The sequence below is a fragment of the Notolabrus celidotus genome, chromosome 6 (genome assembly GCF_009762535.1).
Source record: "Notolabrus celidotus isolate fNotCel1 chromosome 6, fNotCel1.pri, whole genome shotgun sequence".
Lineage (NCBI taxonomy): Eukaryota > Metazoa > Chordata > Actinopteri > Labriformes > Labridae > Notolabrus > Notolabrus celidotus.
In genome coordinates, this window is record NC_048277.1 from 21,743,998 (window position 1) to 21,766,683 (window position 22,686).

The following is a 22,686-nucleotide window of genomic DNA, read 5'->3' on the forward strand; positions in this document are numbered from 1 at the left end:
AGATGTGTTTCCTGTTCAAAAATATGAGTCAATGCGGAAGTGTTAAAAGCTGCAGTTCATAGAGGATCCGCTTGAGGCTGGCTCCGGAAGTACCGGAAGTCACATACACATGAATGGGAAAAAGACGATCTTTACAGCAGAAATAAACATGTTTACAGCCTGGTACAAAAGACGAGTGTAGTCTGAATAGCTCATTCCTCGATGTCCTCTCACTGTGAGGGGGGTGAGTTTTTTCTAATGTGGCAATTTCGAAGATATTGAGATTACTAGTCTTCCAATGAGAGGCACAGCTGCCTGTGGGAACACTGCAGCTGTTGGCTAGGAGGCTCAAAGCCCGCCTCTTTACATCACACTGGCTCGACAGAAGCAATATGGCTGCCGCTGCTGATTGGCTTCAAAACAGCGTTCAGAAACAGATTGGTGACGTCACGGATACTACGTCCATATTTTATACAGTCTATGGTGACAACCACCCCCATAGTGTGACAACCATCCCTGTGATGGGGTTGGTTGTCACAATGCTTCAGAGTGTCTTTGATAGTTATTTGCCTCTTTGTTACAATGAGTTGGAAAATGAGAGATATACATTTCAAGCCAACACCTTAAGCTTCAATTTAATGTAGGAATGACCATTGAAAGATGTTTTGATGATGAGCAATCATCAAAACAGTAAAAAGTGTGATAACCAAACCCGTTCTCCCCTATAGCGTGACAATGCACAGTATTAATATTAAAACATACTGTCAACACTCTCCTCCTCCTATCGTTTGATATCTGAGAAATACACAGCACTCAGAAGAAGCACTTGCAGTTACACTCATACTGCTGAGTGAGATGACATAAAGCAATAATAGAATTACCATTATTAAATTGTGAAGTAGTCAATACACTGCTTTAAGATAATGCTCAGTGCTGGCTATCTGATACCCAAAAGACTTCTGTAAAAGTACACTCCAGTTACAATGAGAGATCAATTCTGCAGACAATCTTTTGAGATTTAATTTTGTGTCATTGCACTGCCCTTTGCTGCCCTCCTCTGGTTACATGCGGCTGAAGGTTTCAAGACAGTCAGTACTCAAGATAATGTAAAATAGATAAAAGGACATACTGCCTGTTCCTGGCAGATCTGGGTGAGACGGTCAAGCTGCTCCTCCCTCACTGCTTTGGCTTTTTCATACTGCTGGATCTCCAGCTCCATTTCCACCTTCACTTGCAGGACATAGGCTAAAAACAACAAAGCATACTGTTGTTATTCCCCCCTCAAAAAATTCAACATTGTGTCTGTTGATTTAATGTTAAACAAACATTTGATTTAACTAATTTCATAGTTTCTTCTCCAAAAGAAGATCTTTATTGTTTACTATACATATTAAAATTAACCTCTGTTTTATTGAAGTTAAAGTCTATATACATTCACTGGCTCACAATGAGGAACCCTTTTTATATCATCTTTTTTATATAGTAATAGATAGCTTGATGGCTTTAAGCCAGGGGTTCCCAAAGTGTGGGTCGTGACCCCCCGGGGGTTCGCGAGACACAAATGGGAGGTCGTGAGATGTCTTCCAGAATGTTTGTTTTTTTATTATTCATCTAAAAATATGGATTATTATTATTTATTTTAGTTTATTTACCTTGTTTTCTTATGTTTATCTTCCTTTGTGTTTGTACTTTTAATTATGATTATGCCTTTATTATCAATATTATGTTTGTATTTTTTGTATTTATTTATTTTTTCTTCTCTTTGTTGGTTTTGTATTACTTATATATAATTTGTTAACTTGTGGTGAACAAAGAAATACTGAAAAAATGCAAAAAGAAAGTTTAAGTTATCTAAAAATATTTAATTTTACCCATTATAGTAAAAAATATTGACAAAAATAGTAGCTAAACTTGAAATAAAACCTTGAAAATAGAAGAAGTAATGCGTTTTTCTGCCTTTCTTTTTGCCAGATGACTCATAAGTTTAGAGTTAGTGAACAGTTAATTATCAAAAGCATCAGTAGCAGCAGGTTAATTCATAACGGCACAGGAAACACAGACACATGCTCATATAGGTAGGGTCATTTTCTGCAGACCAGCTAAATGAAACCACATTGATCACTTCAAGAGGCAGGGGGGTCGCAAGTCTTTGGCACTCATATTTTGGGTGTCACCGGATGAAAAGTTTGGGAACCCCTGCTTTAAGCTATCTGTTTGTGGTCTTGGGTTTTGTGGACGTGCTTTGTCTTTTATACTAAAAAACCACAAGGGGGAGCAACTCTGTTAAGAAAGCATTCTTCCCACTACACGAAATGCTCTGTAAGCATTTTGCGTGCATGTATTATAAAATAAATGCATGTAGCATGAGCGTCCCAACACAGGTTAACTATGACAGATGAAGTCCACCTTCATTCCTGATGTATAATTATTAAAAAAAAAATAGAGCACCAGACAAAAACCAAAAGATTGAGTGTTTTTGATGCCGCAGAGAGTACTTTGCAGTATTTATCTCTATGACCTGACAGTAAAGGACACACTTCGGCTCCTCCCAGCCTCACCGTCAATGATCCTCTTGACCCTCCAGATGCGCAGTGTGATGATGAGGCCGATAGCATCCCAGGGGCTGCTGGGGCCGTTAGCCACTGTGGAGGCCACCATGGGGGCCAGAGAAAGAACGATGACAGCTCCATCAAACACCTGAGAAATACACAGGTGCACACAGAAACACATGGTTACGGTTATGTCTGTTAGCTTCCGTTGTGGTTTAACATTGAGGGAATGACATTGCAGTAGGAAGGGGCCCAGAGTAGCGGGACTAACGGGACCCATGGGAGCTTACCTCCACTTTGTTTTCTATGTAATCCCATATCCCCAACACCACGATCCTGAACACCGTCTGAGACAGAGGGACAGAGGGACAGAAGGACAGAGACAGGGACAGGGACAGAGAAGGTAAGAATTAAATAAATAAAGACAGCTAATGCACACTGTGTGCAGTTTTCCAGTTTTTTTTCCAGTGATTTTTGCAACTACAATTCATATTTCTTTCATCCCCACACAGCTAATTCATCAATGACATCATACTCACACTCATCACAGGTGGCCAGATAGAATTTCATACAAACAATCAGAGATAGCGCAAGTAGCTGCTTGTGCTGACGCAGCAGGGGCTGTAGAGGGCAAACCACTCTCCCTCTATCTCTGTTTATCTGCCTCATCCATCCCCTAAGCCCCCATCCTCATTTCACATATTCAAGGTTGCACTGGAGAGAGAGAAAAAAAAACTCCCTGCTGTTTCTTCCAAGTCAATGTATCACCGAGGGGTGGCTTTTATTGATAAGTAAAACTTCAGCTACACTAAAGTTAGCGGTGGGGTGTTCTGGTGTAGGGAACTAAGACAAATGTGGCTTGCTGTAAAGAAAATGGAAATCAATAGAGCACACCTGCAGCCTTGAAATTATTTAAAACTAGCAGCACAGAAAAGCTCCATCTGCATTTTAAAGTGTTTGTGCTGCGAATCAATGGAAAAACCCTGAGAGGGATCGGATGTGCCAGCTTTAATAAAAGCAGGTACACATGTCTTCTAAAATCTGAACACTGATGTAGATCTCTGTCGTGTGATTTGGCTGTCTGCTAAGTACACTTCTAATGGGGCTGTACACGAGTTCACCTCTCCTCATCAGAATCGAATCAAGCAGTGACAGAGGGCATGGGGCGTTTCACGGGGTTGTTAGTATTCTAATGAGAAGCTGTCGGTGTACTTCAGTGGCCCCACATACTGCACAACATAGCATTAATGGATTGGCCGCTGCCTCAGCTGTAAGTGAGACTGGGGAAACATAGAGACTCACCTCGGTGAAGAACACAGAGAGAATAGCCAGGCTGATCCAGTGGATGATGCTGGCAAACTGGAATGCATTATTAACTGTGGGATTAAAACAGAAAGCATGTATTGATTTAAGGCTGGACTCGGTAACATATGGTTGATGCAGTAGTTTGTTTTTTAAAAGCTGTAACCTTGGTTGCAGTAAAATTGTAACATTTTGCATAATTGAAATGCACGGACAGGAGCATAAAGAAACATCAATAACATTTCACCAAGTACTGTACATGCATGTGTCAATATCTTTCTGTTTATTCATAAGGCTAATTGTGTACAGCCTCAGGAAGTGCTCAGCTGTCAGCGGATACATTTCTCTTCATGCACCACCTCTTTCCCATTTGTCTTTGTTTGCTGTGTTCAGTGATCTGTCTATCAGTATATTTATCTTCCTCTTGTCCTCCCCACATTCATCCTCTAGCCAACTCTGTATTCCCTGATTTCTTTGTCTGCTAATCCCCCTTCATGCATTTGTCTTACTCCTCTTTTGTCTGCCCCGTCAGTCGGTCAGTTAGTCCCAGGAGAAGGCTAAAGACTTGATAGCATTTGAATATTGCAGGACCAACAATCCTGCCAAAGTGCTCTTTAGTCAGCCTTGTGATACCAAACATGCCAGGACCCCAGACTGTCAAGTTATGATGAATGACTATGTCTCCACTCTGCCGGATTAAATGGATGAAGGTGACGCAGACATGACATGGGGAAGAAGAGTATTTTGAATGCCTGAAAATGTAGTGGTAACTATTCAAAACTAAAGGGAGCATTATGCTAAAGACTATGGACAATCAAAGCCTGAGAACCCCAAATAGGTTAAAGACAAACAACACAATGGATGTTAAAGTTCTGTAAAAGCATTCAGAAGCAGGTCAGCACTTACTCATATTAATGTTGATCTTTTTTAGTTCTATCATAACCTAAAAAGTCCTTAAGTAATTTAAAATTATAAATTTGCAGTAGGATATTCTGGTCTAACACAGCCTAGCGCAGCCAATTATAGTATAGTATAGTATAGTATAGTATAGTATAGTATAGTATAGTATAGTATAGTATAGAAAAGCATGGTACAATATTGTACAGTATAGTATAGAATAGTAGAATAGTAGAATAGTATAGAAAAGTAAAGTATATAATAGTACATTATAGCATACTTTAGTGTAGTAAATTACAGTAATGCATTGTATAGTACATTATAGTAAGTTATAGCACATTGTAGTATAGTAAAGTATGGTACATTATAGGTCATATAGTGTAGTGTAGTATAGTATAGTAAAGTATAGTGCAGTATAGTATGGTACATAATAGTATAGTAAAGTATAGTATAGTATAGTATAGTATAGTATAGTATAGTATAGTATAGTATAGTACATTATAGGTCATATAGTGTGGTATAGTTAAGTATTGTGTAATATAGTATAGTATAGTACATTATAGGTCATGTAGTGTAGTATAGTATAGTTTAGTATAGTTTAGTATAGTATAGTATAGTATAGTATAGTATAGTATAGTATAGTACAGTACAGTATAGTGTAGTACAGTACAGTATAGTGTAGTATAGTTTAGTTTAGTATAGTATAGTATAGTATAGTATAGTATAGTATAGTATAGTATAGTAAAGTACAGTATAGTGTAGTGTAGTATATTGTAGTATAGTGTAGTATAGTATAGTACAATATAGGTCATGTAGTGTAGTATAGTATAGCATAGTATAGTATAGTATAGTTTAGTACAGTATAGTGTTGTACAGTACAGTATAGTGCAGTATAGTATAGTATAGTATAGTATAGTATAGTATAGTATAGTATAGTATAGTACAGTACAGTATAGTGTAGTACAGTACTGTATGGTGTAGCACAGTATAGTGTAGTACAGTACAGTATAGTGTAGTATAGTTTAGTTTAGTATAGTATAGTAAATTATAGTACAGTACAGTATAATGTAGTGTAGTATATTGTAGTATAGTGTAGTATAGTAAAGTACATTACAGGTCATGTAGTATAGTATAGTATAGTATAGTATAGTATAGTATAGTATAGTATAGTATAGTACAGTATAGTGTAGTACAGTACAGTACAGTATAGTATAGTATAGTACAGTACAGTACAGTATAGTATAGTATAGTATAGTATAGTACAGTACAGTATAGTATAGTTTAGTTTAGTACTGTATAGTTAAGTTTAGTATAGTTTAGTATAGTATAGTATAGTACAGTATAGTGTAGTACAGTACAGTATAGTGTAGTGTAGTGTAGTTTAGTATAGTATAGTATAATATAGTATAGTATTGTATAGTACAGTATAGTACAGTATAGTATAATATAGTCACGTCACATGAATCATTACATCATATATTTGCAGATGGGACTCTTATGGTCGTTTTAGTCATCTTAAAAAGAAAATCTCACATCAGTTATGTTTTTTTCTGCAACTTTCACATTTCCTAGAAAACAATAAACTGAATTATTGCAAAAACTGATTGTTGTCATACTTGAAAAGCTTAAAATGTTTTCAGATTTTTGTGTTTTTCAATGATTTGCTTTAAAGCTTAATGACCTCATCTTACTCTCTAGCCAGATATCCTTTCATCTAAAGTCAGCACATGATCTCTCTGTGCCTTACGTCTTGTTCTTATTAAATCTTTGATAACTTTGTCATTGGTCTCTAGTCTATAGCTCTATTTACTTGGTGTGTAACTATTATAAAAAAAAGGGTACCGAGCAGCCCACTTTTATCCCACTTCAAGATTGTAATGCAAGTCAGGACCACACACTTAGTATAACAAACCTCCACAGAATCATGTCCTTGAATCCACATCCTTAGAATCAATACTCAATATAAAAAAATCAGAACAATAAGGACACTCACACTGCAACAGCTTGGTGTCTATGAGCAGCTCCAGTGTCAGCAGCAGCACCACCAGAATGACACAGGCCACCAGGAAACAGTTAAAGCCCGCTGACAGCAAACAGACCTGCCACAGTGCTGCCCTGCGCCCGCAGCATGGTTTCAGCCAGTTTGACCTGAGGAGGGGAGAGAAAGAGACGGAAGAAAGGCAGTTAGAAAAAGCTTTCGGAAAAAGAAGATTAATTGTCGGTTACTTTAGTTGTTACTCAAATATGCGGAGTGGGGATCTGACAGGTGGAACCAAGGTCAAATCAATAAAACACAAGACACGCAAGGCTAGACAAATCAGGAAGCCATACAACCTTTTCTCCTTTCTTTGTTCAACCAAGGGACACTACAAAACCAAGATAGGGAATATAAACAGTCAATGCTTTTAACTTCTGACAAACAGAAGATGAAAGGATTCCATTAGTGGCAAAAAAAAAAAGTTGAGTAAATTGTGGAAACTAGATTTGCATTTCCTTGACTTTCGGGACAACAGAACCCTTCTTTTTTAATGACTTGATGTTTATCTAGTGCATTTTTTGGGGGGCCTGGGTGTGTTGACTTCATAAATTTGGCACAGGTAACGCTAATGAGATTGTTTTCAGCATGCCCTTGTCAGGCAACAAAAAGTTGAATTAATTGTACTTGTAGCACAGATAACATTAACGTTATTTTTTTGTGTTTTATATACCAGGTGTATCTGTTTTACAGGTTTTTTGAAGCCGGGATCAGGGCTGAAGGAAGTGAATGCCTTAAAATGTATGTCCCCAACTGCTGCCTGAGATCCTCCGGCAGGTCCCTCTTGGAACTCCCAAGGGCGAAGTTAAAAACCAGAGGTGACCGAGCCTTACAGTCAGGGCCCCGTCTTTTAAATCTCTTTTAAAAACACACTTGTTTAAATGTGCTTTTTGTTCTTAACTCATCACAGACTTTTTAATTTCTGCATGGTCTTTATTATTGTTTTTACTTAACTCATTTTAGCTCTCCTTACCTTTGTCATGTTTTTACTCGCTATGTCTTGCACGCTGTAAAGCACTTTGTAAACATGTTTTTAAAAGATGCTATATAAATAAAATGTATTATTATTATTATTTTTAATCTCGATTCTGCTCAGTTTCAATCAGTCTATTTTTTTTTACAGCAGAGGGCGCTATTCTGCATTTAAATCTTGTCAATGAAGACCATGCATGCTCATACTCATTTGCAATTTGACATTAATTATAGGCATAAATACAGATTATGTTAGCACTGATTCGATGTATACGTTGTGAAGTGATTCTTCTTCAGTATTCATAGCGTTATCCCTTTTTTTTGCAGCTTTCCTTATCTCCTAATGAAAGCACCCCATCCCATTAAAGCTCACTGTTGAGAGCCAATCAAGCAATGAAGACTGCTTATTAGAACAGCCGTTAGATTGTTTGTGTATATTTTTGGCAACTGATTACATGGCATCTGTTGTCGTCCTCACTGAAGCACTGAATCATTTTTTGTCTGATCAGAACATGCCTGTTTTCATACCAGCAGGCTCCATGTTCCCTCATTCCATGCTGCTTTGCTTGGTGACAGGACAGGTGTCTTGGTCAAAGACGGTTTTACTAAATGCCTAACTTGGCGTCTATATATTGCTAACAGGTAGACCGGTAGTTAGCTTATTGGCTCTTCTGTGTGAGTTCTATGACTGACTGGGTGGTGACTGCGTGTTGTATAGTTCACCCTGCATGACAGAGAGGCTGCATGTTCACCATCTGGAAGGTGCAGTCACTCATAGCCCAAAAGATGATTGCTTAGCAGGGGGGCAATGCCTTCATCTGATTTTTCCATGACAATGTTGTTACTATAATACCTGCGTGCCTGGCTGGTTGTCTTATGGATCATCAGAATGATGGGATATGGGAGAATGAGACACTTCCTGATGCCAGAATCTGTGTTACCTGTTCCTAGACTCCCACATCTTTCTCATTGCTATATATTTTCCATTAGTTTGGAGTGTGCCGGTGTCCCTTGTGTGCTTGCTCCTTGTCAAGGGACATTGTGCCAGAAGATATGAGTGTCAGACATGCCTTAAATCCATCCCTGCTCCCCTTTCAACTTCCTCCAGTCAGAGATTGTGACTGGCTGAGACTCTGGGGGATTTGTGGTCAATAAATAATGACAAATCTCCAGAAGTCACCCAGGGCTTTTCCTTTCTGATAAAGCCTTGCTTCCCACACCAGTGCTTCTCTCAGGTGTGCTCTTAGAAAGCAACACACAGACAAGAAGGTTTGTGTGTGTGTGTGTGTGTGTGTGTGTGTGTGTGTGTGTGTGTGTGTGTGTGTGTGTGTGTGTGTGTGTGTGTGTGTGTATGTGTGTGTGTGTGTGTGTGTGTGTGTGTGTGCGTGTGTGTGTGTGTGTGTGTGTGTGTGTGTTACTATTCATCGTCACCTGTCACCCACAGGAGGAAAGCTACAGGCAAAGTCTGTCAGAGGACAAGAGAGAATACATTTTTATTCCAATCCCCTCTTGGTTTAGCTTCGATTGAAGGGGGCAAACACTGAGAGAAGAAACCTGGTTCAAAGGCACTGGGGCTCCTCCAAAGTGAACTGGAGAGAGAGCCAGGGAGAAGGAAGGGGGAATTTGAGAGGAAAGAATGAGAAAGAGAGAACAGAGAGGGATGCTAATTGTGTTAAAGGATTAAGTGAATTTGGTACATTGTCTATGGGGCATGAAATACAAGCAGTCATAACAAAACCATTTACAGACCTCACATAATTAAGAGTAGGAGTCAAATAATATATATATTTTAAATTATCTTATTAGTCTGATTATAGATTGTCAGGATATAATGAAAATTATCCTGAAATGTAGTGTTTTTCATCTAAAACAGGCATGTCCAAAGTACGGCCTGGGGACCAATTGCGGCCCAAGGTCCATGTATTTATGGCCCCAAGCTTCCATCTTAAATTGTGTTATTTATAGCAAAGAAATTAATCACATTCTGAATCATCTATACATTTGCAGTTTCTTTCAAGCGCACAAACAAAACTAAAGTCAATCCAGAAACATCTCAAAAAGCTTCATATGGACTACTTGTCTAAAGCCAAAGCACTGGGAATTCTGCAAGAATATAATTAGGAGGAAACACAAGAACTCTTAAAGTTGACAGGTTTTCAAATTAATGTTTTATCATGATTTGAAAATGTTCTTGATGAACACTAAAAGTTCAGAAGACACAAAAGAGGACACAAGACAAGATCAAAATTATGAAATCGTGTAGAAAGGGTTAAATTTGATAGATAAAATTGTTCAGAACGCAGGAAAGGAATTATTTTGTTATCAAATGTTGTCTGCTGGTCAGAAAAGTCTTAAAAACAACATGAAAAAGAAGTGCGATGAAATCCAGATCGTGATCCTGCCATAGAAAAATAATGAGACAATATTTTTCCCACATTGCCCGACCCTAATAAAAAACATTTTCCTCCAGAAGAAGATAAAGTTTGTTAATGTTTACATTGCTTGTGGACAACTGAGGACTACCTAGTTACTGATTTATTGATGAAAAAAAGTATAATAATTGTTATTAAATAGAGATTTCATATATTACTTTCATTATTCCTAAGTCTCAGTAGGAGCCACTGGCCCTGAGGTATTCTGACAACATCAAATGTGGCCCTCTTTGAAAAAAGTTTGGACACCACTGATCTAAACCAACAAAAAAAGAGCAAATCTTTCTTATTGTAAAATCTAAAAATAGGGGATATAAATGGGAAATTAGTTATCAAAGTTATGACTGATGATTATCGTGTCAATAGACTTAACGACTAGTCGTATCTTTAGATTAAACGGAAGATTAAACATGGTGAATGGTTCAATTAGCACCCAAATTGCCCTTCCTCAAAACCATCACAGTTGGCCAACTGACACTCTGTTCATCATCTATAATTCACGCAGGCTTAATCCTGAATTTAACCTCCAAGAAAAGATGGTGTGATAACATTTTGTCTAATGGTCTCTTATTTATTGGCCTAGTGGACTACAAGACCCAGATCTCAACATGGAAATTGGTGAGCATGATTAATCAAGATGTATTACAGCCAGAACTATGAAAACCCCCCACAAATGTAGAGAATTAGAGTCATTCTTTAATGATAGAGTGAGGATATCCTAGTTAGTGGCATCACATTGCAAGCTGAAGCTCAGATGAGGCACAGTTACATATCCTCACCCTCCTCCACCAAGGTCAGCACAGAGGCTGGAGCTCGGCCACGCTGTGTCAGTGCCCTCCCAGAGGCTAACCACTGCACTCAGCCCTCCGCAGCCACCCTCAGTATACCAGCCAGTGCCAACAGATTAGGAGCACAACACCTGGGGTGACGGAGGGGTGGAGGAGGGTAATGGTGTCATTAGCAGATACCACAGAGACTTATCCCTGCACTGATTTGTCTACAAGGAACAAAGTCAAACTCCATCTGCAGGTCGAGGAGTGCCAAGAAAAAGCAACATTTACCTGATGATACACCTGACACACAGTCAGCGGACAGTTGTGGACCATTAGTTAAAACATGGAAGAGAGACCTTGGTTACCTTAAGGACTGAAAAGCATGATTTAACTCATACTGTGTGGACTCATAATTCATTCAGACCTCTCCCAATAGCCGGGCAGAAAAGGTATTAATTTAATAAACCTGTAAAGAAAAACCCTGTCTGGAAGGGGAGTAAATGGCAGTGATGGATTACTCTAAGCTCTGAAACTTAATTTTAGGGAAATCACTTTAAACCTTGAACGCTGTGGACCTGAAGTATTTATGAAGGAAGTGAGGCTGCTTTAGTGGTGGAGGAAAAATCACCTCGCTCTCTCCCTGGGTCACAGCAGGAGCGGATCGAATGAGCAATAACTTAAGGTTTTGGTCATGCACACAACACAACAAACACAATGACCATAATGTGGAGAGGAAATGAGAGATGCAGGGGTAGCATGTGCTGTGGACAGGTTCATAAAGACATCAAGAGCTATGATCAAGAGGCCTGCAGCTGCTGCAGTAACACGCTGAGGAAAGATCGAAGTGCGCCCGACAGCAGCAGGATTAGATCATGGGACTGATCAATAGTGACCTGCCTGAGATGGAAGTGATGGCATGCTGTACATGACACCGGCTGCAGCAGAAAGGCCAGAGAGGAAAGAGCAGACAAAGACATCAGCCCGAGTGATAAGCACAGAGGAAAGTGTCGGCCCGCTCTGTTGGGGCCTATTCACACAGACAGAGTTTTGGCTCCGGCCCCAGATAAGTGACTCTCCTATCAGGAGGATCATCTCGTTCATTTTACTGTCCCCTGTAATTGAGAGGGGCTAAAATACAATGTAGACTCATTAGGTGCAAGTAAATGGAAATTAAATCAGAGGTGCTGCTGTGCTCCTGTGTTAAAGGATGCAGTGGAAGTGCCGCAGAGGGAAAAATTCATTCAGTAGTAATGAGTGTGAAAAGACTCTATCAACTTGTCTACAGTATTGATTGTGACACACACATTAACAGCAAATGAACAACCGAAAACAGTAGCCTCTCCTTCAAATTGTTTGCAAAGGAAGGCTTAAAATAGTGTCACTCTGAATGACTTTCAGTGCTGTGCAAGGGATCTGAATAATTGATGGGAACTCTTGATTGATGTCTTGATTGCGGATTTACAACAGAGCAACTTTGCTGGGTAAAAAACTCCAGCACATCAGGGTACAGACCTGCGGCAGCTGGCACACAATTACATTTGCTTCCTAAATGATTAATAAAGACATGGTTCAAGACTCAGATCGCTGTGCCTGCCGGCCATTAATTTATTCATGCACAGCTGCAAATTACACTTCAGTTTAAAGAAGGTGAGTTATTTTAACTAAAAACTTTTTAAATGTCACTTAAGTGAGTTGTACCTACATTATTTATCCCATGCTCCCCAAAAAGCAGCATTGTGACCTTTGGTCAATGGGAAGGTTTGTTAAAAACACAAGTTGAAGGTTTATCTAATTGGGGAACCTAAAAGACTGTCCTTCAGGTTGACAAACAGGGTAGAGCAGTATCACCAGAAGTGGGGATGCTACCATGACTTCAAAGATAGGTGCTGATTGTGGTGCCATCGGGTTCCAGATGGTAAGGCTGACAGGTACTCTAATTAAAACTGAACTACAATTATATGTTTGTTTGTTTTCTGTTTAATTATTTTAGTGTTGTTTTAGTCATGCTTCTGTGTCCGTGTTTTTTGGTTGTAGTTTTTTTTTTAAATCTTCTTTGTGCTGTTTGGTTATCATGTACATCCAAATGTACCAGAATGTACAAACACAGGAATGATAGGGGAGAACGGGGTTGGTTGTCACACAAGTTGGTTGGCACACTCATTATATCTCGCCACCAGAGGGCATTGTCTCTCAAATTGGGGTATGGACATTTCCAGAATTAGTATCAGAGCTCACCTACATAGTTTTCTCTGGAGTAAGACAGCTGAACTTGAGGTGAGAGTACTTTTTGTGTTTTTCATGTCAAATCATAAATATTCAGCTCCTCAGTAATTTTCTTCTAGGCTTTTAAACAAAGGGTTTATAACAAAACAAGTGTAACCCTTACAAAGTGTGAGGGGAAAGCTATAGTTTAGCTAGCTAACTAGTTGTTAGATGGTTGTTAGCCTTGATGCTAGCAAAAAATTGGTCGTCACATTCTCTTTGGGGTCGGTTGTCACATGTAACAACCAACCCCTATGTTGGCAAAATCATGCATGGTGAAATTAGTTGGGGTGCACAGACCCTACATTTGCCTTCCCTGTAACTCAGACAGTGACTGCATGTAGCCTAGTTAAGTAGGCCATTATTGTTCGGCCTATTTGTTTTGTTCTTTATGTTGTTATATAGGCTGGCCTAAAGATGTGTTTCCTGTTCATGTGCCTTGCTCATTTTATGTCAAAATGCATTAAGTTATGTAGGCCTATCACTTCTCAGTGCAATTCAACTTTCAAATTTAGTTCTGCCTTCTTGCCTTTTTTAAAAGATTTTTCCCATTGAAATACCATTGTGACAACCAACCCCATAGTGTGTGACAACCATCCCCGTGATGGGGTTGGTTGTGTCAGAGTGTCTTTGATAGTTAATTGCCTCTTTGTTACAGTGAGTTGGAAAATGAGAGGGATATAGATTTCAAGCCAACACCCTAAGCTTCAATTTAATGTAGGAATGACTATTGAAAGATGTTTTGATGATGAGCAATCATCAAAACAGTAAAAAGTGTGACAACCAACCCCCTTCTCCCCTACTTCTTTTTTCCTATCATCCTGCAAAGCCATGTATATTTATGTATATATTGCTATATCCAAACTGTTTAGATGTATGTATTTGTCATTCTTGTGTATATGTGTGTGTATGTGTAATTGTTATTGTAAAAAACTCAAATAAAATCATAAAAAAAACCAAAAAAAAAAACACGAGTTGAGTTCAACCAATGAGTTATATTTCCCTCTGAGACTGAATCTGTAATTGAATTTTATAAACTTGAACAGGTACGAGTATAAAGAACTTCTATATGTACAGTAACAGCATACAGAATTCAGTATAACAACAGTTTACTGTTTTTGTTTCTCCAACCATCCATCTTAAGAACCCTGTGCCTTAGTTTTTAGGGTCAGTATGGACCTGATATCACTACAGGATTGGTGCAACCCTCATCCTGATGGCTGTTTTTTATTATAGGATTCTAAAAAATTAAATATGTATACATATTCTTCGATTACTGTTATGTTCATTGCATTGATTATGTGACAAACTGCATTCTTTTTCAAGTGTCAGATGTCATGAATCACCTGACTGATTGCCGGAAAAAGATGTGAACACAGGAAAGCTTCTGAACTGCAGGTACATTCTTTCTAAGTCTGTTTTATTTTATTCCTCGAACATAATTTCATGACATGACTCAGGTTATTTAGGTCTACAAAATGTTTCTCTTTCTGTTCCAATAGCTATAAAACCCTACGGTTCCTCCTGTTCAAACTTCAGCCAATTCCCACCAATCTGCTGAACTCAGCTTGCTCAGGCAGTGGGAAAATGGACCACACTGTGCACCTGCAGGCTGCTGAGCAGAGGATTTCATCTTATTCAGAATGTTGAAACTCCCCGTGTTACACTTGTTCTCTAAACTACCTTTATACACATGACGAGGCATTTAATCAAGTCTATTGTATGCCTTTCCTCCTTTACTAAAGCACTTCTGACTCCCGAAAAAGAGCAGGCGAGCATCTGCCTGTAGATGCCTTAAAAATCAAGACAAATGCAAACATTACTACTGGCTAAACTCTTCCCCGTGTAACCACTGCTGAGTCATCTGTGTTGTCACAGCCAAAAGAAGCAAAGACGTCCCGAGAGTTGAAAACCAGCTAAGCAATAAATATGCTGAATAAAGTGAAGTTATCATGGGCAATCAATTGTACTTTTCAGATTTTCCACATCTCACTGCTATTAATCTCTCACAGCCTCACACCCAGGGGATTGGCAAACATTTTTGCAGCAAATAAACAAATCAAATGAAGAAGGCTAATCAATTACAGATGCCAATAAAAACTGTTTAGCTTTTTGGCACTCCCTCTGAGGTTTCTTTTTATGAAAATGCATGCATCTTTCCAGTACAACAAGACCTTTCTGATCAGCAATCACCTCTCTGCTCCTTGCAACCTCCAAGCAGAACCCAGCAGCAGAGGGGCCTCAGAGCTGGTCTTTGCCAGAAAAATGGGCCACAGATCCTCGGCAAATGGAGATGGATGGGGCTCCATGTGCGGAGCAGCAGACAAGCTGTCCCTGATAAATGGGTTTTCACCAGGACACTTGATCTCTCTCGCTCTCAGCCTAAAAAGCAATCTCACACTTTGCATGTCTGTGAATATTAACAAACCCTCAAACCCTGCACTCAAATGTCATCTATTGTGTCGCACATGGTGCCAGGCAGGAGAGACAATTTGATGGAGAGGAATGTTTCTCTGTGTGTTTGAAATAGAGTCAGGGGTGGAGGGCGGTAGGGGGGGATCTTTCTCTCTTTTCAGACATCCATCAACACAGAACAGGTGTAGTATGGCTCTGCTTCCAAAGCCCTGTGAAATATTGCTGCTGCCAAGATTTATACTAGATTCTGGCAAGCTCTCTCAGAGCTATTTTCTATAGTCCACATTTTTCTAATTATATCATCCACTTCTAACTTCAGTGGTGTCAACCAAGCTTTGATTACATGCATGTTGCTAGATTAACAGACTCAGTAAGGGAAAGCTGCCAGAGAAAATGTATTATACCAGGGAATATGTTGAGCAATTAATCAATCTATGCTAGACTTAAGCTTATCTCATATCTGACATTTCACCTGTCATTCCACAGCTTAAAAACCATGGCTGTCACCATACAGCATAGCACAGGCTTAATCCTACAATCCTGTCTAAAATGGACAGATATGACATTTATCAAATAGAGCCATTTCCCTGTGATCTGCAGCTTTGTGAATGAAATTGCAGAGGAGGGTCGCCTACTCTGTCCCCACCTCCTCCATCTTTCTCTTTATCCCTTCCTCCGCCTCCTCTTTCTCCTCCAGTCAAAGCGGCAGGTTGACCCATATGAACCATCTGTCATTGATGCAGAGCTTCACACCTCTCAGTCGGGTCCTCAGAGATCAACAGCATATGCTGATGCTGCTGTAGGCACGGGGCTGATCTGCGGAAGATAAACTCGGACATGTGCAGGATATGCAGCCTGGAGCCAGGTGTGCAGGGAGGTGTTCTCCAGGAGACCATGCTACACCAATTCTGGAGGTCACAATGAGATGTCTTAATTGAGCTAAAGAAAAATGGCATCACACCATCTTGCTGCACTTTGGTTTAGACCCAAAAACTTTTGTGCATTTATGCGTGCAGTATCTAATAAAAATATATCTACATGGCTTTCTCCTTCTTTTAACTGCATCATGCAAGAAATCTTTGAAGTGTCTGGACATTTTTCTTTTCTGCATACTCAAATCAGAGACACATGACATCACAATGTTACTCCATAATTTTTTTATGAAATTCTTCAGTCATCAAAAAAGGAGCAATTAAAAAGGCAGGCATTTTGAAATTGAGATGATACTATAATACAATAGGTGACTAATTTCAAATAACACCGCCCTCACTCTGGACTTTCCAGCAAGTTCTGAAGATTTCTGCCAAATTCTATCAATACTCCCATCCAGCTCACCACTGCACAAAATTTGCAAGTACTGTGTGTGCCCCTTGTAGTCCGCAAGAACATCCACCTCCTACATGATCGCCCACGGCTCCTGATAAAGAGCCACGAGAAGCTGCAATGCAAGGCTAAATGCGCATCACTGGTGTGTTTTCTCCTGCTCTTTTTTTCCACATACAAATGCAACAAAAACAACCCAAAGGCCTTATCAAGGACAAGTAATCAGTTCTTAATTTTGCAGCTTCTGACCACAGGGTAGTTTTTCCTTTGGTCTTAATGTTTTTCTTTATACTGTGTCCAGATCCAAACCAAAACATTGACCAAAATACAAGACAAAAACAAGGAAATAAAGAACAAACAGTGACTTTTCAGATCAAAATGAAATCAGAACACACCCTCTCATGCATCTACTACCAGAGGGGAAAATTCACCTACTTATCACAACTATGATATCACTCATCTCAGAATTATAATTCGTAGCAGCCTTGAAAAAACAAACTGTCTCGGTAATCAATGAAACACTACAAAACTGCACATCAGGTGCAGGGCAATCAGAGTAGGTCTACATTATCCATGACTTTCTATCCAATGAACTTGAGGACTAGTTTTCACCATAGACTGTATACAATATGGATGTAGGATCCCATCGTCACCCATCTGCTTTTGAAGCGCTGTTTTAAGGCCAATCGTCGGTGGCAGCCATATTGCTGCTGTGGAGCAATTGTGACGTAAAGAGGCGGAGTTTGAGCCTCCTAGCCAACAACTACAGTGTTCCCGCCTGTCAATCATGTCAGCTGTGCCTCTCATTGGAAGACTCGTAATCTAAATATCTTCAAAATTGCCGCGTAAGAAAAAAAGAGGTCAGGGATGCACCAATATGATCCTGATCTCTGTTATTGGTCTGATACTGACTTGCTAGATCGGTGACTTTGGGCCAATCTATGGGCCTGATCTATTCAATTTCAGCTCTATGTGTTTACAGCAACTACATGCACATACCTCATGTGTCGAAGCTAACCACAAAGGCTGATCAATTTGGATGTATTTAAGGCTTTTTATGCAGATAATTTCTACTTATATTTCGAAAAGTTGTGGTAGCAGAGCCAAATATAACACAACTAACTTAATCAAGCATGTCACATAAAACAAGTTCAACCAAACAAAAAGGAAGCCAAACAAAGCAGATTGCAGCTGCAATGCTGAAAGCCTCATTTTGCCCTACACATAAATGATTCCCAGTGTCATCCCAAGAGAGAGAAAAAAAACTGTTATTAATTTAATACTGGTATCGGATCAGTACTCAGTATCAGGACTTACAAAGTTGGATCAGTGCATCCTTATAAGTGAGACAACAAAGGAGATTTTGTACCATTCACAGCAGAAACAGAGAATGTCTCCATTGGTTTTGTTTTCTTCTTCTGTTCTCAGTAGACCTTTTTCTTTCTTATCTTGCCCTTTTCCTGCCCTACTTTAATCCAGGAGTTTTATGCCATCTTTTTTTTTTTTTATGAATCTGCTTGAATATAGGACCAAGATGTGGTGCTTTGGCCTCGACCTTTGAACAAATTGTCATAATTTCCCCCTTGAGTCCATGTTTATGCAAACTTGATGATAATTCTGCCAGGAATTCCTGACATTTGATCCTGTTTTATATGTTGAAAATTGTTAACAATATCAGTGTGGATGCTTCACTTACAGGGAAATAATTTCTTTAGAGGTCACAGTGGCCTTGACTTTCGATCACCTAATTCTAGTCAGGTCTTTTGTAAGCCCAGATGGAAGAATGTTGAAGATGGAAGAACAACCCAAGACTAAAATGCATCAGTCAAAGTAGGTATGGAAATAGTTTAAAATAGAGCTGAAATCCCAATATAAATCAGACATGTCTTTGCTTTGCCACCAGGGCCTTTGATTGTCTTTACAAATTAAAATCTTTCTTGATAAAACACATCCCACCTTTGTTTCATTCCTCTGATGTTAAACACATGAGTCACAGTGGTAGCCACAACCCGTTGTGACGAGCTTGCCCTGTTGCTTTTTCTAAAAGCACTTCCAAAGAGCTAATTCATGAACGAAACTGTGATGACAAGTACGTCTTGGAATGCCTGTGACCTGAAAATCAGGAATTCCAATCTAAAAAGCTCATGAACATACTGTAACATGCAGAGATGACAGATCGCACACTGTTTTCACAAGCTGGCAGCATACTTTCAAGGACTGTGAAGAGGTTATTTCTCTGATCAGATCTCTGTTTTTATAAAAAGAAAATCTGCATTGTTGAATCAATACATTTAAAAGACATATTTTGGTGCTGCATGACTTTTCCACTGCACAATGCCAGATCCCAGGGCACCAGGGTGTCACATGCGTCTGTGTGAGAGGGCCCAAACTGAGATAATAATTCTGTAGGGCTGCCAGATCCTGCCCTCTGCTGTGGTACCGCCATGCGTGTGTTTTCTGCCCTTTTAGTGAGCAGGACAGCGTGAAAAAGATCTGACATGGAATCAAAGAGTGGGTGTTTGGGACAGGACCCATCTGTCCCTGCCCTCAGTCCCACAGAGCAATGGTCCTGGACCGGGCCAGGCCGGGCAAAGTCCAGCCGGACACGGTCAGCTGACACACCGGGGCTTGGATGGCGAAATGCCGGATGCTTTAATTAAGCTTATGCTGTTTGTCGACTTTCTCTGCATGGGTGCCAGCGTTGCAGCATGCCAAAGGGTTGTGAGTCACGCTTCCTGAGTGCAGAGCCATGGACACTTGCTACAGGGGGGGGCTTGAATCGAGGCGTATCCTGTCCCAAGGGTGCTGGGCCCAAAGCATGGAGATATGGTGATAAGAAAACAACATGAAGCACAAAAAGCACGGCCACAGGGCTCTGACATTTCAGGAAAGCTACTATGCTAACAGCAAGCTTTGTTTTCTGTCAGAAAGTGACAGCATGGACAGAAGCCTGTCTGGTAGCAAGAAATTGCTGTGTCATGGAGCTGAAATGAACACATCAGTGGGCACATTGTCCATTCAACATGGTGACACTGATAAATTCATCACCAAATATCCTCCACTGCTGTTCTCTAATATAAAACAGGAGCATGATTCAAAACTCCAGGTGTAATTATCATGTGAAAATAACCTGAGCAACAGCAGAGCTTTTCTGTGCCAGGGTAGATTATAGATTGTGGTAATTGTAATTTTGTCATAGTATGGATGTAGCGCTTCACACAAAACCCACACGCAATATCCAAGAAGCCATATTTCTAATACTGTATTAAATGTGTGAGCACAATTACAGACCATCAGTTTATCTAATTACAGTTTTGTGTTCAACCATGCAAATTCACTACAGGAGGAATCTCTTGAAAACCATGCTGCTACTTTGTTTCTAACTTATCAAAAATATGTAACAGGATGCTTTAACCCTCAAAGACCTGGACGGCCGCCGGCCACAAATAGCTCTTGTTCTTAAATGTTTCATTTTCACTTTTGCTTCTGTGTCCTAATTTATGATATAATAATATCTCTACTTACTCTCAGACCTTTTTTTACACACATCTACAGGGTCAGTAAATGATATATAAGAATACACCTGTTTTTTCCACTAAAAAACGCCTAAGATAATACTATAATAAATGGCTGTAACCTGCTTAGTAAAGGTTTGATAGTGACAACATTTAATTTGGAAATATAAAACACCAAAGTACAACTTTCTAACAAAACAAAACAAAACTTCCTGATGTTTTGTCTGAGTTCCCAGTAAAAAATGACCTAAATTTCCAGACGTTTTTAAAAAAAAACCTCTGTATTTTCATCCATTTTCAGACAAAACAAATGTAAAACTGGTACTTTAAATGCAGCACAGTGAACGATAAGGTTCTCCTGAATAAAACGATGCATGGCACTTGATGCTGAGTGCTTCAATAGGTTAGAAAAACAAAATAAATACAGGAGAGTCTGGCGCCCCCAAAAATGGTCTAGGTCTTTAAGGGTTAATGGATAGACCGAAGATTTGAGAACCAAAATAAAAAGCTCTACACACATTTCATGAAAAACATATGCTTGTTTTAAATTTGATGCCAGCAACACACTTCAAAAAAGTTTGAACAAACACAGCAAAACACAGCCAAAAAGAAAAAAACACACCTGGAGGAACATCTCCCAAATAATTAGGTTAATTTACTAAGTAACACGTCTGGGCAAACAAAGGGCATTCCAGAAAGGCTGAGTCTTTCAGACATTAAGATAGGAAGTGGTTCACCACTCTGTGAGAGATTGCGTGAGCATATAGTTCAACAATTTTAGAATAATGTTCCTCAAGCTGGAATTAAAAGAATCTTGGAATTCCATCATCAACAGCACACAGTAATATAATAATCTTGTAATAATCATTATAAGATTCAGAGCTTCTAGAGAAATCTCTGTAAAAAGGGGACAAGGCCAAAAAGCAAAACTGGATGCCCATTGCATTAAAAACTGGCATGACTCTGAAGTGGAAATCATTGCCTCAAATTCACTTCCAAAAAGCATTGTCTGTGAACACGGTTCATTGCTGCATCCACTGTTAAAATGTACCATGCAAAGAGGAAACCTTATTAACATAATCCAGAAACACCAGTCCATTTAAGATAGACTGAGGCGGTGTAGAAAACTGTCCTGTGGTCTGATTAATACAAATATGACATTCTTCATGTCCTCTGTTCTCAAGAGAATAGGGACCAACCGGCTTGTTATCGGAGCACAGTTCAAAAGTTATTATCTGTGATGGTATGAGGATGCATACATGCCTATGACATGCTTAGCTTACACATCCGGGAAGGCACCATTAGTGCTGAATACAGGTTTTGGAGCAACATAATATGCTGTCATCTAGGCTGTACCTTCTTCAGGTAAGACCTGCCTTCTTCCAGCAAGACAATGCCAGACCACATCCTGCAGGACTACACCAGCTTGAAGAAGAGTCTGCATGCTAAACTGGCCTGCTTGCAGTCCAAACATATCAGTCCCAACTTTTTAAAAATGTGTTGCTGGCATCCAATTTAAAAGAGCATATTTTTTTATATAAAAGAATAACCTTTTCCACTTTCAATGTTGAATGTACAGTATGTTCAATTAAATAGAGGTTTAAATGATTTGTACACCCTTGTGTAACCGTTTTACACAATCTGCAGGGGTTGTATAGACCCCACTCAAGCAGCTGTTTCAGACAAACAAATACCAAGTTTTTCCTATTTCTAGAAACATCACTAGAGATTGTTGACTTGGCTGCAGTCAAACTATCAAGAAACAAAAAGGAGACAATTGCATTTTTAGTGGTTTCTCTCAACGTACCCCTCTCTGTTGTCCTCTTCATCTGGGTTTGAGATGAGCTGGGATCCAGCAAGGGAAATGTCCAGGGCAGCCAAAGGCAAGTCTCTGTAGGCCAAGCTGACTAGCTGGGTGGGGGCCACACATTGGTTGTCCTCCTCCACCTGCTGAGAGATCACCTCCAGCTCCGAGCCTCGGGCATGGGGAGGAGCCCTGTGGTGCGCACACACACGCACACACACACACACACACACACACACACACACACACACACACACACACACACACACACAGCAATATGAGTAACATTGTAATATGAAATTAATTCTTGTTTCAGCTCATTATATAGAGCCTACATTTGGTATCTGCATGATGTCACCCTTTGTAGTGGTCTCAATCGACACACTGTGAGGGGGGTGAACTTTTTTCTAACGCTGCAATTTCGAAGA

At 39.6% G+C, this 22,686-nt stretch overlaps 1 protein-coding gene across 1 annotated transcript in view; it reads right to left on the reverse strand.

The window, feature by feature from the left end:
• The window catches only part of tmem266 (transmembrane protein 266), a 38,088-nt gene that overhangs the window by 5,190 nt on the left and 10,212 nt on the right, over window positions 1-22,686 (reverse strand). Inside the window, exons 3-8 of the mRNA XM_034686270.1 lie at window positions 22,262-22,450; window positions 6,721-6,875; window positions 3,831-3,904; window positions 2,819-2,875; window positions 2,538-2,676; window positions 1,109-1,224 (exon numbers count right to left, since the gene is read on the reverse strand). Coding sequence (XP_034542161.1) covers window positions 1,109-1,224; window positions 2,538-2,676; window positions 2,819-2,875; window positions 3,831-3,904; window positions 6,721-6,875; window positions 22,262-22,450 — 730 coding nt within the window. The remainder of the gene's footprint in view (window positions 1-1,108; window positions 1,225-2,537; window positions 2,677-2,818; window positions 2,876-3,830; window positions 3,905-6,720; window positions 6,876-22,261; window positions 22,451-22,686) is intronic.